Source organism: Petaurus breviceps, unplaced genomic scaffold (genome assembly GCF_028583685.1).
Source record: "Petaurus breviceps papuanus isolate PSGF00001 unplaced genomic scaffold, PetGlider_PUasm1.0 175, whole genome shotgun sequence".
NCBI classification, from domain to species: Eukaryota; Metazoa; Chordata; class Mammalia; order Diprotodontia; family Petauridae; genus Petaurus; species Petaurus breviceps.
The window spans coordinates 2,775,931-2,797,770 of NW_027185764.1; the positions used below are offsets into that span (position 1 = coordinate 2,775,931).

The 21,840-nt window shown below is 37.0% G+C and overlaps 1 protein-coding gene across 1 annotated transcript in view; it reads right to left on the bottom strand.

Annotated features, from left to right (window-relative positions):
- Positions 1–21,840, bottom strand: part of TRPM6 (transient receptor potential cation channel subfamily M member 6) — a 209,344-nt gene that overhangs the window by 170,602 nt on the left and 16,902 nt on the right. The window contains exons 2-3 of the mRNA XM_069084606.1: positions 12,289–12,368; positions 8,502–8,540 (exon numbers count right to left, since the gene is read on the bottom strand). Coding sequence (XP_068940707.1) covers positions 8,502–8,540; positions 12,289–12,368 — 119 coding nt within the window. The remainder of the gene's footprint in view (positions 1–8,501; positions 8,541–12,288; positions 12,369–21,840) is intronic.

Sequence of the window (21,840 nt, forward strand, 5' to 3'; positions counted from 1 at the left end):
GAAGAAGAAGAAGAAGAAAGAAAGAAAGAAAGAAAGAAAGAAAGAAAGAAAGAAAGAAAGAAAGAAAGAAAGAAAGAAAGAAAGAAAGAAAGAAAGAAAGAAAGAAAGAAAGAAAGAAAGAAAGAAAGAAAGAAAGAAAGAAAGAAAGAAAGAAAGAAAGAAAGAAAGAAAGAAAGAACTGCTCAAAGAGGCTGAGATAGAGCACCAGGCCTGGAGCCTAGAAGATCTGAACTCAAATCCAGCATCACACAAGTCTTACTAGCTGTGTGACCCTGAGCAAGTCACTTAATTTGTTTGCTTCAGGTTCTTCCAATTATGCAATGGGGATAATAACTGCTATCTCACAAAGTTGTTGTGAGGATCAAATGAGGTAATATCTATAAAATTACTTAGCTCAGTGCCTAGCACATACTAGTAAATACTTATTTCCCTTCTCCCTCTTGATCATTAATGGCTAAATACCCAATCAGTGGAAGTTGTCTCATGAGACAAGGAATGCTTGTCAAATCTGATTATGACCAAATTAAGAGGGATAACTAACATGTTAGATAACAGAATCAAGACCCAAAAAGATTTCTACAGGATGGAATTGCAGGCCGGAGTAAATAAAATAAATGAAACTTAATGGCAATAAATATAAAGTTTTGCTCTTGGATCAAAAAATCGACTTTGCAAATACAGGACAGGGGAGATGGAACTAAGAAAAAATACTCCTACAATAAAGACCACAACAACTTGGGAGATAGATGCTACTATTATTTCTATTTTACAAATGAGGAAACTGAGGCAGGCATCAGTTATGTAACTTGCCCATGGTCACACAGTCGGGGAATTTGAACTCAGATCTTCCTGATGCCAAGCCCAGTGTTCTATGCACTGTGCCACTCCTCGAGTGGCCTTCAGATTGGGAAATATTAAACAAGAAAACTAAAAGGGAATGTAATGTAGTACAAAGAAAGAAAAGGGAAACATTTGACTCTCCTGAAGAAGTTTGAAGAAAAAAACATCACTGAAAGAAATCTCTCTCAGAGTACTGCAAATACTTTGCAAATATGACTCCTAATTGGTTATCTCTGAGAAATGTGGAGAATGTCAGAGGTGTAACTGGGCCAGAGGCAAACAAATGGTCTCATGATTTTTTTTTTTTAAGCAATTGGGGTTAAGTAACTTGCTCAAGGTTACATGGCCAGGTGTTTCTGGGTGGGTGCTAAGTGTCTGAGCCCCGGATTCGATCTCCAGGTCTTCTCAACACTGGAGCCGGTGCTCCTACTCGCTGTGCTACCTGGCCGCCCCTCATGATTTTTTAAAAGAGTTTTTTAAACTATTATAGTCCATTGAGCTTAACTTTAATATCTGGCAAAATTTTACTGTAGAAAATGTCAACAAAGGGATTTTTACCTCAACATAGCTAACAAAGCTGTTTGTGACATTTATTCTAAACCTCAAGTCATTGCAAGCTTAATTGTTCCAGACGAGTCTTCTCATATTCACCCTTAGAAGCTCTGGTTTATATCTTCTTGGGTGGGTCTGACTTGATAGAAAGGGAAATGGTGATTACTACAAGGACAAGGCCAGTCAGGCTAACTTCATTTCCTTTTCTGTCACTCACAAGACTGTTCCATTAGAAGAATGCCATGTGCATTCTACTTGTTTTTATCTGAAGATAAATACAGAGGTATTAAGAAAGTACCTATCTGGGGCAGCCAGGTAGCACAGTGAGTAAGAGCACTGGCTCCAGTGTTGGGATGACCTGGGGATCAAATCCGGGCTCAGATACTCAGCACCACACCCAGAAATAACTGGCCATATAACCTTGAGCAAGTTACTTAACCCCAATTGCTTTAAAAAAAAAAAAAAAGAAAGAAAGCACCCAACGTTTCTGCTAACTTCAAGTTACTAGGTCCCAGCATCTTGAAAGAAGTGGTAGATATTATCACAAAGGAACTGTCATCGGTCTTTGAAAGATAAAGGAGAAAGGGATGACTAGGTGGCCCAGTGAATAGAGCACCGGCCCTGGAGTCAGGAGGACCTGACTTCAAATCCAGCCTCACACACTTAACACACACACACACACACACACACACACACACAAAACCTATCTGTGTGACCTTGGGCAGCTCAGTTAACCCCAATTGCCCTCAAAAAAAAAAAAGATACAGGAGAAAGGGAGAGATGACACACCTTGACAAAAGTTAGGGAAATATCTTAATTTTTTTTAAAAATGGACACAAGAGTGGCCTCTTCAAACCCCAGGCCAGTGAACTTGAATTTAATACATTGTAAAATTCTAGGACATATTACTAAAAAATTTGCCTACTATGCCTGTAGAAAAGAAAATAGTGACACCCAAGAGTCAGCATGGTTTAATAGGTAATGATTATCAGAGAGCATCAAATGTTCTAACTTAAATTATTTTTCTTTCTCTCGTGGGAGGGTTCAAAAGGTTAAAGTGAAGAAAATGACTGTAATATGAAGACAAAAACTATCAATAAAATATATATTTAAAAATAAAGATCAGAGAACAGCCAATGCTAAACTAATTTCATTTTCTTTCCATAAGGTTACTAGATGGGCAGATTAAGAAAATGTTACAGATATTTTGTAATTTCGTTAGGGTCTTTCATACCATTTCCTATGGGAAAGATGGCAAAATATAAGCTAGACTATCTAGCTTGGTTGATTCAGAACTAGTTGAATGACCAAACTAAAAAGGGTCTTTGATGGTTCAAAATCAACTTGGAAGAAATTCGCAAGTGAAGTGTCCTTAAAGTTCTACATTAGTCTATGCTATTTTTTCTAAACATTTTTCATCAAAATGAGTTCTATCTACCACCAGAGAACTAATGAACTCAAAGTGCAAACTGAAGCATACCTTTTTCACTTTGTATTCTTCGCATTGGTTTTGGTTTTGGTTTTTTGGCAAGGCAATCAGGGTTAAGTGACTTGCCCAGGATCTAGTAAGTGTCAAGTGTCTGAGGTCAGATTTGAACTCAGGTCCTCCTGACTCCGGGGTCTGAGTTCTATACACTATGCCACCTAGTTGTCCCTTGCTTTTTTTTTTGTTGTTGTTGTTATATGGCTAATATGGAAATGTTTTGCATGACTTCACATGAATAATTGACACATTTTTTGCCTTCTTAGTGGGTGGGGAAAGGGCTAAAGGTGTGGAAAGAATTTGAAACTCAAAATATAAAAAAAGAATGTTAAAAATAAACATTTTTATCAATGATTTAGATAAAGATATATATACCATATTTATCAAGTTTGAAGATGGCAGAAATGGGATTCAAAAAATATCTCCTTAGCAGAAGTGTATGTGGCCAAAGGCGATTCCCCAATAGAGAAGTGGTCAAAAGATATGAGCAAAAAGTTCTCAAAAATAATTCCAAACTATTAACAATCACATGAGACAATGCTTCAAATCATTAGTGATAAAAAATATAACTCAAAATAAATCCAAGATTTCATCTCACACCTAGCAAAGTGGCAAAGATGACAAAAGGGAATAGTCTTCTCTATTAGAAAGGTTATAGGTAGGGGCAGGTAGGTGGCGCAGTGAATAGAGCACCGGCCCTCAAATCAAGAGGAACTGAGTTCAAATGCAGCCTCAGATACTTGACACTTACTACCATGTTTCCCCGATAATAAGACACTGTCTTATTAATTTTTTTGGAAAGAAAAACACCAGAGGGCTTATTTTCAGGGGAGGGCTTATGTTGTCCTGCCTCAGCTCTCCTCCGTGGCACTGCTCTCAATGGCGCCAGCAAGCAAATCACTGAGGAAGAACAGGATGACACGCTCACTGCTGCAGCTCTGATTGGATGCAGCTCGGAGCGTGGCGTGCGTTTCACGGGGGGGGGGAACAGTGCATACAGAGGGTACCGTAATGTAGCGTGTAGCGCAGGGGATCACCTTCACTACAGTAGCAATCTCAATAGGGCTTATTTTAGAGGAATCTTACACAGTAAGGGGAGGGCTTATTTTCGGGATAGGTCTTATTATCAGGGAAACACGGTAGTTGTGTGACATTGGGCAAGTCATTTTACCCCAATTGCCTTGTCTTCCCCCCTCCAAAAAGAAGAAAATAAAAAGGAAAGGTTTTAGAATGGCAGGAAAATTAAGGCACTGTTAGTGAAACTGGTGAATTAGCTGGTGAACTGATACATGCTTTCCTTTCTGGAAAGCAATTTGAAATTACCCAATTGAAATGACTAAAATGTCCATACTCTTTGAGACAAAGTTGCATGTTCCCAAGAAGGTCACTGAATAAAAAGAAAGACTCCATATACACCAAAAAGGCTAACAACAATATTTTTTGTTATAGCCAAGAATTACAATGTAGATGTTCATTGATTGGAGAATGGCAACACAAAACATGGTATATGAATATAACAGAATATTACAGTAATGTAAGAAATGTTGAACATAATTAGTACAGAGAGACATGCAAACGGAACCAGGGAAACAAATACACAATAACTATAGGATAAAAGGAAAGAATAAACACAAAATATTTATTCAAAAGACAATATTATGAAATTGTAAAGAACAAATTGGGTCGCAAACAAGAGACAGAAGACTTTTCTTCCAGAGATGTGAATTCATGGGTAAACATTCCATATAACATCAGTAAAAACATTGTTAGATACACAGAAAGAGAAAGGAAGGAAGGAAGGAAGGAAGGAAGGAAGGAAGGAAGGAAGGAAGGAAGGAAGGAAGGAAGGAAGAAAGGAAGGAAGGAAGGAAGGAAGGAAGGAAGGAAGGAAGGAAGGAAGGAAGGAAGGAAGGAGATAAAGAGAGATTTGTTGACTTTGCCGAATTATTTTCTTCCTCCTTGTTTTAAAAAAATTCTTTGTTATAAGGAATGGATCTCTGGAAGACTTAAAGGGGAATGTGTAGGCAACCTAAAAACAAAAGACATCAATAAAAATATTTTTCAGGAGTGTTTAAAAAAAGGAGGTAAACTTCTAGATCGAAGGAATTCCATTGTTGGGTTTTTTTTTTCTATTTGTAACCCTGGTGTTTGGCTCAGTGCTTCCCACATAAAAGTGCTTAAGAAATTGCTTTTCATCCCCCCAAACAATTCTTTAGGCTAAACCTAAGAAGATAAAATTTAAAAAGATTAAATGTAAAGTTTTCATTTGGATTTTTAAAAAACAAACTTCAGTAGAATGAAATGAGAGAAATTCAGCTACACAGCAGTAAATTATCAACATCACATTTATGTAACACTTGAAGGTTTTTAAAGTATGGTCTATATGACACCTCATTTGATCCTTATAAAAAACCCCTGAGGTAGGTGCTATTATTATCCCAATTTTTCAATGGAGGAAACTGAGGCTGAGAGATTTAAGTGAATTGCCCTGAGTAAAGAAAACTGCCCTGAGCTAATAAATATCCAAGACACAATTTGAAAGATTCCAGTCTTCCTGACTCCAAATCAAGCACTCTATCCACTGTGATTTCTGGGAAAGATCTAGAGGGAATTTGGTGGATTACAAATTCCTGAGTCAAGTATGATAAAGTAGTCCTTACCCTCCACCATCCCCCCCAAAAAAACACTAATATGATGTTAGACTATATTAAGGGAAGCATAATGTGCAAAACTAAGTAAAGGGTTGTTCTATCATGTTCTTCCTTTATCTGACCACATCTGGGGGGCTATGTTCAGTTCTCTGTACCCCATTATGGGAAGGAACTTGACAGTAGGGAGAGCACCCAGAGGATACCAAAGAGACTTGTGATCAAGTCATAGAAACACCATTTGAAGGAACCTGGAAATGTTTGGTCTAAAGAAAAGAAGACTTAGGGGAGACATGAGAGAATTTTCTTCAAGTATTTGAAGGCCTGTCATTTGGAAGAGATTTCCCTTGTTCCACTTGGGCTAGAAGGGAGAACCGTGCAACACGTGAAAGCTACAAAGAATAAGTCAGAGTTATGCTTGACAAAAGGAAAACATCTTAACTAGTCAGAGGTAGTGGGTTGTCCCTCACTTCAAACAACATCCAGATGACCACTTATCGGGTATTTTGTAGAGAGGATGCCTGCTAAGGAAAAAGATTAGATAGTCTCTGCCATTCTTTTAGCTCTGAGATTCTTTTATCTTGTAGTATACCTGAATTTTAGCAAAGCAATTGACAGTCTCCTTTGAAATCTTTGTCGACAGAAAGATGTGAAATGAATATAAGTACAGTTAGTCAGATTTAGAAATGGTTGAATGATCAGACCTAGAGAGAGGTGATGAATGGACTGATGGCACAGTTGAGGGCTGTCTTCATTTGACAGTGACAATGGGCTGTCTTTGTTCTTATTTGGTTTCTCATTTTTATCAATGTGGCACAGACAGCCTGCTTCTCAGATCTGCTAAACCCAGATCTAGAAGCCATAGTGAAAAAGTCAAATGACAGAATTGGAATTCAAAAAGGTTTCACGGAGCTGAATCTAATGAGATTAAACTTAATAGTGACAAAGTCATATGCATTTTATATAATAATAGCAATGTAAAAAAAAACTTTGAAAAAAGTAAAAACTATGATCAATACAATGGCCATCCATGATTCTAGAGGACTGATAATGAAACATACTATCTCCCTCCTAAATAGAAAAGGTGATAGATTTGGCATACAAAATTATACACATATCTATATCAATAGACAGAAATTTGTGTACATTAAATTAGAAAAGGTGTTTTACTTGATTATATGTATTTGTTATAAGAAGTTTATTTTTAAGGTGGCTAGGTGGCACAGTGAATAGAGCACCAGCCCTGGAGTCAGGAGGACCTGAGTTCAAATCCAGCCTCAGACACTTAACACAAAAACTAGCCATGTGACCTTGGGCAAGTCACTTAACCCCAATTGCCCTCCAAAAAGCAAAAAAAAAATTATTTTCCCCTTTTTTAAAATACTATAAGGAAGTTAGAAGGTAAGAAAATAGATTACTGTTCATTAATTTTTTTAATAGAAAGGTTTAGGAGAGGTTACTACATATGTGGAATGTTGGGTGCCCTTTCAGATGAGGCTATATGGTCAGTTTTGCTTAATTGTTTTACTTTGTTTTAAGAGGCTTTCCATGGAGTAAGGGATACTTCAAAATAGGTTAGGAGAAAGAAGGAGCAATGACATCCTTTTCTAACCTACATTTTACTCCCTTCCATAACTCTAGATGATACATTCCCTTCCATAAATTCCTCTTGTTAGTTCTAGCCTGTGAATTATGCACAATAATATTAACATAAAAAACACTGGTGCAATACATAGTACTAATATTAAATAACACCCAGAACTTGAGAAGTGCAGTTTTCCCATTCTAGAGCAAGTACTAAGAGTCTCCCTCCTGCTCCCCCTCCCAAAACAAACACACACACACACACACACACACACACACACACACACACACACACACCTCTCCAAGCAGATCTAGAAAACACACCAGGCAGAATGATAGAATCAAACCAAGTCCTAGTCAGGAAACACAGAAAAAAAAAAATCACAGTGAATGATTTTTAAAAGACTTAAAAACACTGATCAGCATAATGACCAAACAGGCTAGCAGAGGACTAATTACCCTTTTCATTGGGCAGCTAGGTGGTGCAATGGCTAGAACACGGGGCTTGGAATCTGAAAGATTCATGTTCATAAATTCAAACCAGGCCTCAGACACTCACTAGCTACGTGACCCTGGGAAAGTCACTTAATCCTGTTTGCCTCAGTCCTTCATCTGTAAAATGAGCTGGAGAAGGAAATGACAAACCACTCCACTTATCTTTGCCAAAAAAAACCCCAATATTGGGTTACAGAGATCAGACACAACCAAACAAAAAATACAAACAAAAAAAAATACCCTCCTCATTATTCAGAGATGAACAACTCAGAGTATAGAATGAGTCTCAAAATTTGTTTTTCAGCTAACATAGAAATATGTTTTGTGTGACTTCAGATGTATAATGGGTACCATGTTGCTTGCCCTCTCAATGTATGGGGGAGGGGATGATGAGTGTAGGAGAATTTAAAACTAAAAAAAAATTAAAGAAATATGTAGGAATGAAGCTTACCTTGGCTAAGTTTTACTCCCAAAGTCTCTCTTTCTTTAAAAAAAAAAAGCTACACACTCTTATCAATAGAAGAAGAATGAAGCCCACTTTACACTTATCCAATGACAATTTGTTAAACACATTTGTTGTTGTCTAGTTGCTTTTCAGTCATTTTCAACTCTTTATGACCCTATTTGGAGTTTTCTTGGCAAAGATGCTGGAGTGGTTTACCATTTCCTTCTCTAGCTCATTTTTACAGATGAGGAAACTGAGGCAAACAGGGTTAAGTGATTTGCCCAGGATCACACAGCTAGCAAGTGTCTGAGGCTGACTTTGAACTCAGGATGATGAGCCTTCCTGATTCTAGTTTTGGTGTTCTGTGCCCTATGGCAAACACTACCAGAGGAACAAGTTAAAATGACTTATCCTAAGTCACATGGTGATTCTTTTTTCCTTATTTTAATCTTACCTTATTAAATTCTGGCACACTTGACATTCTGCATTGCATCTAAAAGAATAGATAAAAACAGCTATTAATTAATTGATCCATAAATTTTAATACCAATGAAGCTTTCAGATAGGTACAACTATTGTTTTCTTAGGAATATATTCGCAGTGAACTCTCTGTTCTGGGGTGTGTGAAGAATTTATCTCACATTCTATTTAATAGCATCAACATAACTACCAAATACTGATTACCTACCTTCAAAAGATCAGAATATAAGACAACATCATACCCTGACTCGACTGAAAATCACATGTTCCCTCCTGGAGCTTTCTCTAACTAGCTGGCAAATAGATTTTTAAAGAAAGAAATCTTGACTAACAAAGAACTGTGGTCAAGAAAAATGCCAGACACCAGAGATCTGATCCAAGGGATTACAGTTTATTCAGAAACCTTTGTCTAGGTTGTACATGGAGAACTGCCTGACTTTTTAGATATTTCTCCATTCAGTCTCAACCAAAAGGTAAAAAAAAAAGAAAAGAAAAGATAAAGATGGGAAGCAGGTTGGTGCAATAAAAAGACATGGGATCTAGTTTCAAATCCCCCCATTCTCTTAAATTTCCTCCACTACCTTGCTAAGTCACTTCCTCTCACTGAGTCTCAGCTTCTTCATTTGCAAAATGAAGAGGTTTGACCAGATAACTACAAAGGTTAATCATTCTGATTTTCTCCTTATTATCAGGTATGAATAGGTTGGTAAGAAGGAAGTCAAAGCTAATATTAAAAATAATAGCTAACATTTATTTATACAGTGTTTACTATGTGTCAGGCACTATGCTAAATGTATTACAATTTTTATTTTATTTGATCCTTACAACAACCCTGGGAGGTAGGTACTATTATTATTATTACTAATAATATTACTATATAATCACCATCATCATCATCATAAGTATGAGTATAATATTACAAATGAGGAAACTGAGGCAAAGGAGAGTTAAGTGACTTGTCCAGGGTCACACAGCTACTAAATACCTGAGGTCACATTTTAACCCAGACCTTTCTGACTCTAGGACCAGTTCTCTATCCATTATAGTACCTGGATGCCCCAAAAAGCAGAGCTTAGAACTATCTCTAGATTTCATTTTTCATGTCTCATCATTAAGTTGACCTATACTTACTAGGTAAAAATTTGAAGTGGGAGAAACATATATATTAATTGATTTCTGTTTCATGGATTCTTTTTGTTATTCAGTCATTTCAGTCACATCAGACTCTTCATGCCCCTATTTGGGGTTTTCTTGACAGAGATACTGGAGTGGTTTGCCATTTTCTTCTCCAGGTCATTTTACAGATGAGAAGACTGAAGCAAGCAGGGTTAATTGACTTGCCCAGGGTCACACAGCTAGTAAGTGTCTAAGGCTGGATTTGAAATCAGGTCTTCCTGATTCCAGGGCCAGGAAAGCATATTCTTAAGCTCCAACTTATTAGACTGTTTGTTTTTGTGTCTGTGTTATGTGTGTTTTGGGAACTGTAAGAAGTTAATAATCACCTTTTTCATAAAAACTATAACCCATACTGAACCAAACATGCAACTGATTATAATACTTTCTAAGCTGTTAGGTCTGAGGATATGTAATTTACATCATTTTAAACCATTTTCTAGATGTTCAAGGTCCTATGATGGCAATCTCACATTTTATAAGAAGAGTCTTCTTTTCATAGGTGTAAGCATCTGGCAAACTTTTTTGGAGGCCAAGTAAAATGAATTTCTTGTCATTTTGTTAGTCACACTTAAGGGAGTGACCAGTAAATAAGTAACTAAGAAGACAGCCTCAGCTCTCTACTCAAGAAGATAAGAAAAAGCTCTATATGCAATGAACCATAACAACTTAATACTGAACAAGAATAATGGAATACATGCCCAAATAGCTAAATGAATCTAGAAATATAGTGGAAGTCATAGGGAAAAAACTGGACTACAATCTCCATCTACTGTTTTGTTGTTGTTTTAAGAAAAAGGAAGTTTCTTCTCAATTTTTCAAGAAACAACAATCCTGGTAGACTATTCAAACTCCATAGTCTCCCAGATGTTGACATGCTATTCCCCAACGCCATGCTTTTTCAGTGACTGTCTAGTTGAGCTTGACACTGTTTTTGTTTAGTCATTTTCAGTTGTGACCCCATTTGGGGTTTCGACAAAGACACTGGAGTGGTTTGTCATTTCTTTCTCCAGCTCATTTTGCAGATGAGGAAACTGAGTCAAACAGGATTAAGTGACTTGCCCAGGGCCACACAGCTAGCAAGTGTCTTAGGCTGGATTTGAACTCAGGAAAATGAGTCTTCCTGACTTCAGGACCAGGGCTCTATCCACTGTGCCACCCAATTGCCCAGTGACTGCTTCCCATGCCTGAATTCCTCTCTCCTCCTTTCCACCTCCTGGCTTCCTTCAAAATTCAGATCAAATCCCATCTTCTATAGGAAATTTTTCCTAGTCCCACCTCCCAGGGCCTTCCTTCTGGAATTACCTTCCATTTACCCTGTCTATATTTCATATGTACACAGTCATTTGTATGTTACCTTCCACATTCATGTATGAGCTACCTGAGGTCAAGGCTGATGTTTTTGCTTTTCTTCCCTGGCAGATAGCGAGCATCTAATGAATTCTTGTTGACTGACAGACATTTATCCATCTCCCACTACCAGCTGTCACTTCTAAAGGATGAGGAGTATCGAAATTAAGCACAAGTCAGTCAGAGTTAAGTAATGGAAAATGAAGATTATTAGGGATTATCTGTACATTTTAATTAATTTTAGTCTGCCATTCACACAGATAACACATCTGTGATTGAACAGATTTGGCAATAAGTCTTTGAATGTACTTTCACTTTAGAAAATAAAGAGTAACTGTGATAAGATTAATTAACAACGAGGAACTGCATTTGCCAGTTAAGAAGTTGTGAATTCTTTGTCCCTCCTGACCCAGCACATACACACACACACACACACACACACACACACACACACACACACACCTACTTTTCTTTGACCTGATCACTGGATTTTTCTCTCCCTCAAGCAAAGCCTGGGCAACATTTTATAGAGTAAAGCCCACTTCTCTGGGTTGCCCTTTCCACCTCAAATATTCTCTGGGTAGTTTCGACATGAGATCCTAGGTTTTTCTCCATTTAAAAAAAAAAATCAAGATGAGAGTAAGATTTGAAGACGTGGTAGGGATTTGTTGTTCAGTTGTTTCTGCTGTGCCTCACTCTTCATGGTCCCACTTGCGGTTTTCTTGGCAATGATACTAGAGTGGTTTGACATTTCCTTCTTCAGCTTATTTACTGATGTGGAAACTGAGGCAAAGTTAAGTAACTTGCCCAAGGTCACACAGCTCGTAAGTTTCTAAGGTCACATCTGAATTCTTGTATTCCTGACTCTAGGCCTGGTGCTCTATTCACTGTGCCACCGACCTGCCCCAATAATTGGGATAACTTCTGATTATTAAGGGAGAAAAGTAGAATTGAGATAAGAGCAAAGATTCTAGTAGACAGAGGAAAAATATACAGAGGAGATTAAATCTATTTTCTTTGGGTCAGTCCTTAAGGTAAGATAAAGTGTGCCTTCTTTAAAAGATGACTTTACATAAAATTTCAAATATTTCCCCCCCAGCTAAATTCTCCAGAAATATTTCTGAATCCTTAAAACAAACACAACTAAGTTTTCAAATGAGTCTTCATATTTGCTGTTCAGTGTCCTAAATGCTATGTTTGGTTATCCACATATAAAAATTATACATTAAACTTTATACCTGTGAGGATCTTTTGAGCAGGGTATAATGCAGGTACACTCCCGTTTGTCGAAGACTCCTTCAATCCAGGACTTCTGAGACTGAAGAGAAAAATAACTATTAGTCTCATTCTGTGGGAGTGAAAATGTAACTTGGTATCAATGGATCAGAAAGGTAAAAAAGAATCTGGAAATATCTGCAACCACATCAACACTAATTAAAATATCAAGGCCAAACCACTGAAAGCTAAGTGTTTACAGTAAAGTAAATTTACATTTAAAGTAAACAGTACTAACTGGTGCTGAAATGGGAAGTGGCTGAAAAACTAACGGCATTCAACTAATTCATTGCACAAAGTTACCTGTAGATAGAGAAGCACATTAACTCACTGCTGGAAGTTAATATGAGTTAACATAACCAGTTTATATGAGGTAATATAATCAGTCTGATAAACATTTGGAATTGTAAAAGAAAAGGTACAAAACAGTCCATATGCTTCCACCTAGAGATTCCACTACTGAGGGGGTTACTGAAAGAGACTGTGTCACTTGGATCACCAGGGGACCAATCCTGCCTGTCCAAATTTGCACCAAGCACTGACCCACCAATAGCCATATGAGTAGTTAACATAGTTTGCAAACCCTGTGGGCTTTCATTTTCAAGTTTTAGAACAAAGGTAGAATAATAAAATAAAAACACAAGGAAACAAACTCCAGACCAAGCAAAGAAGTTCTGAGGAGGCCAAACAGAAATGGGAGTAGATTTTTTTAAATAGTGGCAATCAATAGTTCACCTGGGTCCTAGGATGGCCCAAAGGAGGTAATGACAACAAGGAAAGCCCTACACATGTAAAAATATACAAAGCAATTGTATCTGCGACAATAAAATGCTGGAAACAAAATATATGCCCGACAGTGGGGGGTGGGGGGGTGGATGAATGACATGAAAGATTAATGTAAGTAACAGTAAATATAAAGATCAAAGAAACATCAGAAGATATGGGGGAAGTGACACAGAGTAAAGAAATCAGAGGCAAAAGAAAAATAAATTCAATGTAAATAAAAAGAATTCAGAGAGGCAACAACCCTTCTCAAATACAATGGACAATGTTGGTAGCAGGCTATCCATCAAAACACATTCTTCTCCATCAATAATGATTAAAATACTAACGTGGTATATAGTCACACTATTCCATTATGGTGTTCTCCATAAATGTATTCAAGAAAGGCATTTTGTTGGGAAGGTTTGTCTGAGTGTTGAATGAGAAGTGTCTCATATGGAAACAAGACATATTCCAAGAATTAATCAATTAGAATTTTTTTAAGTTAATTGAACATGTGTTTTACATAATTACATATGTATAACTTGTATCAGATTGCTTATCATCTCAGGGAGGGGGCGAAGAGGGACAAAAGGATAGAATTTGGAACTCTAAATTTTTTAAAAGAATGTTAAAAACTGTTTTTTACAAGTAATTGGGTGAAATAATTTTTTTTTTAGTTTAAATAAAGTTAATTGAACAGTGAGCTCATCTTAAATGATGAGAACACCTTGGTATAAGCTACACAAGGTATATAAAGAAATAACTGAGTGCCTTAAGGATACCAAAACATAAATTTTATACCTTGGAACACACTCTTATGGAGCTTATTTGGATATGGATTTTTTATTAGGTGCAAAGTTTCCAAGTCATAAAATTATATATTGACATTTTCTAGAAAGCTTAGAAAAGCAGAAAGCGGCAACAAAAGTTGGGAAAACTCAACAATGTCTAATAAAAGATATGTGTGAAAGTGTGTGTGTGTGTAATATGCACATAAGTATACACAGATATATACATACATGTGTGTACATATACACATGTATACATATGTGTGTGTAAACATAGAGAAAGAGAGAATCCCTATGCCAATCTATCCCAGCATTTGGGGGAAAGACCTTAAATAGCTATTCTGTCATTCATTCATTCATTTTCCCAATAGTCACATAGGCCAGTAATGTAAAAAGATCCTTTAATATGATGCATGTAGTTCATATAAGGAAAAATCCTAGTCCCAAGTTAAAACACCTGGGGTTAAGGTTCTGGCAGGGGAGAGGAACAACTATAGAGACCTTCAGAGCCTCAGCAAAAGGAAAAGGACAGGGGGCAAAGGAGAGGGAAGGAAGAGGAAAAGAGGGGAAATCTCTTTATCCTCAAGAGATCACCTTCTGACTTTCTCTCTTGGCACAACAATCCTCTGCTGATCTTCATTGATTCCTCCTAGAAAAATACATACACACATATACACATACATATATACATACACATATATATATACATAAATATATATATATATATATATGAGATAATCTGAATCCTTCATCCTCTCTGCATCAGGGCCTATCAATAACTCAGCTGGTTGGGCGGCTACATGGCACAGTGAATAGAGCACCGGCCCTGGAGTCAGGAGGACCTGAGTTCAAATCTGGCCTCAGACACCTAACACAAAAAATAGCCATGTGACTTTGGGCAAGTCACTTAACCCCAATTGCCTCCAAAAAAGGCAACAAAAAAAAGTTAAAAAAAATTACTCAGCTGGTAATAAGGAAGTCAGGGTCTTTATTGAAAAGGGGGAGAGTTCTAACTCAGGTATGTCTGATTAGTTTGCTATTTCTACAGCCAGGGAGCTGCTAGGGATGAATCTGGAAAGGCCTAGCTATACAATCAAGAGGCAGGAAAGTTGGTTTTTGGTTTTTTTATTAAAGGGTAAGATGGAACAGGTGAGAGGGAAAAATTTCAGAATGAAAGGTGCCTAATATGAGTGCCATCCCCCAGAAAAGAAAAAGAAAAGGTTTTTTGTATTAGCACAGCCCAGCACTCAGCAGGTCTGCTCTTAATCACAAAGAAAAATTGTACGCTAGAAATAAACTTCACAATCTGGATGAGCCCTACATTTGAAATCAATCAGTCAATCAATTGACGAGTATTCATTAGGTGACTACTATAGTCTAAGCAGGGTGGAATGAGCTGGAATCCTGAAATGGCATCCAGATCTTACATTTGGATTTTCCATGGAAACCCACACATTTGGTACTCATTTTCCCTCAGGATATAAATTCTTACTGATTGGCCTCCCCAACCATATAAGATGTATTCTCTCTCAGTTTGAGACAAAGTGACTGCATGGAAAGAGAAGTCACTTCTAGGTAAGAAGTAGAAAATGTCAGATTTGACTTTTTTGGGTCTTGAGTGTTTCCAAAATATTACAAATACCCAGTCTAGCCCACTTGACACAAGAGCAAGACCCATGGAAAAAGTTTCTAAATACCGATTAATCAGGGGCGGCTAGGAGGCACCGTGAATAGAGCACCAGCCTTGGCATCAGGAGGATCTGAGTTCAAATCCAACCTCAGACACTTAACACAAAAACTAGCTGTGTGACCTTGGGCAAGTCACTTAACCCCAGCTGCCTTCAAAAAAAGGCAATAAATAAATACTGATTAATTAAGAAATAAAACTCATAAAAGTAAATCACTAACTTTCACAGGACCCTTGATTAGTTGCTAATGAACAACATTCATGGCAGGTAACATTTAGCAATACTCCCTGTGGGAAACACAAAATACCCATGAAATGCATAATTTTTTAAGCAGACTTTTGTAGTTGCTGCATTCTTCACATTTTTAAGAGAGTATCAGTGACATAAGACTGCCTTAAGTAGCCCATTTTCTTGCCAGAAGAAGAAATTGTCAATAAATGGAAATACTGCTTTCTCAAAATAGACATTTATTACTAAGTTGTTCATAGCCGTTGAGCCAGGGATCCCACTACTGGATTTATACCCCAAAGATGTTAAATAATCAAATGTTCTAATACTGTCTTTGGATCATCACAATAGTTTTTTAATAAGAACAGAAAGAAAAGACTTACCTGTACACAAAGTCATAGCCACACAATTTTAACAGCAAAAAAGTTTAAAACAAACCATGTATCCCATGATTGGAGAATGGTTGAAGAACTGAGGAATATGAATTGAATGTTCTTAGTGTTCTAAGGAATTATGAGTATACAGAATTCTGAAGAACATGGAATGACTGACATGAAGTGATACAGAATGGGGAAAAACATCAACAGTAATCCAAAAGACAACACACTGACTACCACAAGGTAAATGCAGACAACATTAAACAGCAATTAATATCAGGTCAAATACATTAAATAATGTTGACATTAAATTGCTCTGTTGAAAGTGAACACCCTTTCCTGGAGCAGCCAACTAGGAAAGTAAAAACTGGTATGTACTATTAATAGCATTCACAAGATCTTTCAAGTGGTTTTTCTTTATAATTCTCAGGGATTAGACTTTAAAAGTGATTGTTTGTGAGTTTGTAGTGGGCAGGTCTGCTGTGTCAAAACCAAAATGCATCAGTTAATTAATAGCAATTCTTTAAAAGAAAATAAAGACAATCAGGACTCCATTACTAAGTATTACAAAAGTATACCAGTCTTCATGGAGACCCTGAAGCGTATTGAATAGCACTAAGTAGTGACCTACCAAATCTTTTATCATGAAAAAATGTGTCTGTCTATACATATCCATACATAGATATGTGTGTATATACATATGTATTTATATATGGAAGCTCATAAGGAAGCTTCAGTTAGGTAAAGAAGGCCTTCATTGTGGCAGTCCTATACAGGATTTCAAGTAGAGATCTCTTTTTCTCCTCTTATCAAACATGTTTTAAGGAGGTACCAACCCATGGTAAATAAACACAGTCAGAATGCAGGAAAAACTACAAAGACAAATTCTGTTTTTGTTGATTTTTTTCCTTTTCATTCAAATGCTTTGGTTTAGACCAAAATTGCTCTGAAGTTAAAACATCAATCTGGTGGAGAGGAAGGGAGTGGAGAGGTAGGAAATAGAAAGAAAGGAAGGAAAACAGCATGATATAATGAAAAGACCATTGTAGTTGGAGTCTGAAGGTCTAGAATTCGTTTCAAGTCAGTAACACTCAGGCTTCACCCGCCTTATCTAGGTGCTTTGTGATCTTAAAGAAATCAGGAGTGAAAGGAAAGAGTAGAGATAACTCTTTGAGAAATATGGAAGGAGGGAACTAAGACAGACATTTGAAGGAAAGGAAACTTTGGGTTATCCTTCGGGTTGCTTGTGTTCAGGTCTGGGGAGATTTCCCATGTTTAGAGGCTGTACTCCATAGCAGACCACATCCTGACATCCACATAACTGAGAGAACAGTAGAGATAAATGGCTCATTATGCTTATTTGATGTTAACTACAACAAAGTATCTATTTTCCTCCTACAAGTGGCTACCATACCTGCCAAAATCCAACATGATTCCCTGTTAGATGAAACAACAAAGATAATTTTGTTCCATGACCCTAAGTATATTAATATAAATCAAGGTATAAGACAAGAAATAGACTTGCCAAATGTTTCCACCATTGTCCTGAAGGAGGTCCAAGTGCAGAATCAAAATGGAAAAAGGAATCCTTATAGTTGGTGAGGCCCTACAGATGTTCCTGTTTTATGGATGACATTATGTAGATTGTCTGAAACCCCAGAATGCCACAGAGCCTCATAAATAAAATCTACAACCATTCAAAAGAGGTTGGGCTGATTAGCCACTGAGGAAAAAACGAGAGGATTAAAAATGCCCCTACTCCAGAAGCAGGAGACAAACTTGTACGATGGCAATAATATTGTAAAGAAAAACAGCTTTGAAGGATGTAAAAACCCTGATCAATGTAATGACCACCCAGTATTACAGAGATGATAAAGCATGTTACTCCTGTCTGTGGGATGATGTACTCAATGAACAAAACAAGACATACAATTTTAGACATGTTCGTTAAATTCAGAATTTTTAAACTTAATTTTCGACAAAGAATGCCTATAGTCTAGACCAGGGGTGGGGAACCTGTGGCCTGAAGGCCACATGTGGCCTTCTAGGTCCTTGGGTGCAACCTTTTGACTGAGTCCAAGTTTTCTAGAACAAATCCTTTTATTATCCTTTCACGAAGGGGATTTGTTCTTTGAAGTTTGGACTAAGTCAGAGGGCCACACTTGAGGACCTAGAGGGCCACATGAGGCCTTGAAGTCTCAGGTTCCCCACCCCTGGTCTAGATTATGATATGCAATAGGATAAACAATGCATCAAGTTGGTCCATTAATACACATACTTTGGACAGGCATTGAAAATAGAAAATTAGTTGGGTTCAAAGTTGAAATGAGAGAAGATTGGACCCCCTTTGGGCAATTGTGCACTTTGTTTACTGAGTCCAGGCTTCTCTCTGAACTGAACACCAATATCTTTAACACTGATATTCTTCTGGTGATTTTAAATTAAATTTTAAAGTTATACATAAATAAAATGAATCTGGTGATAGCATAAGACTACAACACCTGAAATACTGCAGACTCCAACAAAATAAAGCTGAGTATAACCCAAAAAGCATCATACCTAAATGACTATAAGGCAGGCAAAAGCAGACAACACATTACAAACAGATGATGACACAGAAATATAAGGAATGTCAGCAGAGTGTGACTGAGGAAAATGTGGGCAAATCACATAACAAAAGTGAGGGACAGAGAACACTGCAAGCCATCCACACAACATCAAGAGAACTAAAAGAAGGCCCCTAGTGAGCTCGGGGGACCCTCTTTGGTAAATTTTTGGAAATACATGGATAACCGCTGGACAGAATGGGCAGGTGTAGAATAATTACCATCTTTCTTTTTGGATGAGCTCACAGTTCCTTTAGAAAAGTGTGGTATCAAACTCCCCTAGAAATAGGGACAAGTAGACCATCCTAAGGATTCCTATGGGCATCTTTTTGTGTATATACATGCATGTGTATACATATATATATAGTGTGTATGAATATATAAACATACATACACACATACATTTATTTAGAAAACCACATACTCTATGGGTGAGAAAGGGACAGGAGGGAGAAAATTTGGAACTCAAAACTTTTTTTAAATGAATATTTTTTAAAATGTATGATACAATTAGGAAATATTTAATGAAATAAAAATGTGATTTTTAAAAAGAAAACAATATACTAACATTATATTTGTTTTATTGTATTTTTATTTATTTTGTTAAATATTTCCCAGTTGTATTTTAATCTGGTTTGACTCACCATGCGGCCTTGTAAGGCTGCATATTTGACAACTCCGCATTAGTGTACTAAAGTGCACCATATATGTCTGATGTTATGAAGCACAAAAGCTACTATGCATTATCAAATATGTGTAAGATCAACTTATCTTTGGCTCCATTTTGACTAGGACACTGGAATCAATTAATTGGATTAACAATACCTGTTAGCAAACACCCTCGTCAGTCAATCGATGCAAGAAATTACTGGGTCTCTCCCTTTAGAAGACTGAACTATTGTGAAAACTAGGAAACATTCGCAGAAGATGGATTTAGTTAAGTGTACTGTAGCATGTAAATTTCAGAAGACTGATTAATGATCTAAATCTAAAAAGATACACCATCAAACATTATGAGAAAAACAGAAGGTTGTATCTTTAATGTTCAGGGATGGGGAAGAATAAACTACAAAGGCTAGGAAAGAAAAAATAGACTATCTCAATTATCTAAAATTTTAAAATTCTACATAAATAAAATCAATGTAACTAGAATTAAAAGGAAAAATATGGATTGAGGAAAGTCTTTGCATTAAACAATTCTAATAAAAGTTGGGATATCTAAAATCTATACTGAATTGGTACTGATCTATTAGATTGTCATTCTCTAAACAATACTAACAGTAGCTACGATTTATATCGTGCTTTAAAGTTTACAAAGTGAGATACAGAAATAAATTATTTTCTTCACAATAATCCTCAGGGGAAGAGGCTATTATTATCCCCATTTTACAGATGGAGAAACTGAGGCTGAGAGCAGCTAAGTGACAGTGTCACCCAATAAATAACTGTCTGAGGCAGGATTTGAATTCAAGTCTTCCAGCCTCTAAGTCTAGAACTCTACTGTGCCACCTAGCCAGAGGGTATAAACAAGTGGCTTTCAAAAGATGAAATACAAACTACAAGCTGAAAAATGGTTCAAAATTACAAATCATCAAGAGAGAAATATTCATTAGAACAACTCTGAGGAACCCACTCATAAGCCAAAAGTCATGACAGCTCCCTAGGACCAGCACATAATGTTCAAGTATGGGAATATGTTCCATACTTGAATCTGTGGTGTTGAAATAGTCTGAATTATAAACACCACATGCACCAGACCTCAAATCTATCCAGATAAATAAATTCTCAGCATGTATATCTTCATGGTTTTTTGCTCATATAATCTATTTTTAATTTTAAAATAATTAGCAGATGTTGTACTTTCATTGCCTTCCATAACAGCAGAGGCATAGGATTGAGGTCAGGAAGGGACCATAGAAATCATTTGAGCTTATCTTCTCATTTTACAGAAAGGGAAACTGAGTCCCGGAGATCCATTTTCCACATTTCTTTGACTCCTGCTTATTCATATCACATTGGCTCTTGTCTTGCAATTTAGCTGTCTTTGGCCAATATGTCAGGAGTCAATGAAACAGAAGCCTGTAATGGGAATGCAAATTTGGAAGATCTTCCCTGCCCCTAGGCTAAAATGCACCTGAAGCCTGGGGAGGGAGGCTTGTTTTTCAGTAGATACTTCTTGATTGGCCAGTGAGTCAATAAGGTTGTTACATTCTCTGAGCCAGGAGAAGGCTATATAAGCCCTGATGTGTAGCTTTGTTTTGGGACTCACTTTGAGAAGTGTTCTGTGATTTGATCTGAATTATGGGAAGCCATTGTTGAGAGTCCCCCGGCTTTGAAAAACCCAGATGTGGAAACCCAGATGTTGACTGGGTATGGATGTAATGGCTAGACAGTTTGGAAAGCTGTCTACTTGATCTGTTTCTGTCTTGATAATTCTGCCTGTATACTTTTTGAAGTTCGGGGTGCTGAAATTTTCTCCTGAACAAGGTAAACGATATATGTCTGACTGATTAAAGTAAGCTTGTTAACCCATTTTGAGTTGCTTTCCTTTAACAAAGCAGATCCAAGAACCTGTATGGGCAGCAAACCCTGAGGACACGCTTGGGGTGCTTGCTGCTACAAAGCCACACAGATTGGGAGCTTCTTATAGTACATTAAGCTCTGCAAAGCTTAATGAATACCACACAAAAAAAGTAGATAACAACATCCTTTAGTTTAGAACCTGAATGAGAGCTAAAAAAAATCCAAAACCTAATTTTGGGCTAATTCCTCAATAGGGTAAACTTCTTGAAAGTAAGCACTGTCTTATTTGTTTAGCTTTGTATGTCTAGCTCTTGGCACAGTTTCTGGCTAGTAGTAAGCACTTTTAAGAAATGCTCTATGTATCTATCTATAAAAAGAAATTCTAGACTACAAAAAGTTTTTGCATTGGGCAAATGGGATGCCCCATGTCATAGATATATTAGATGGATGATAGATAGACAGACAGACAGACGGATGGATAGAAAGATAGATGGATAGATAGATAGATAGATAGATAGATAGATAGATAGATAGATAGAT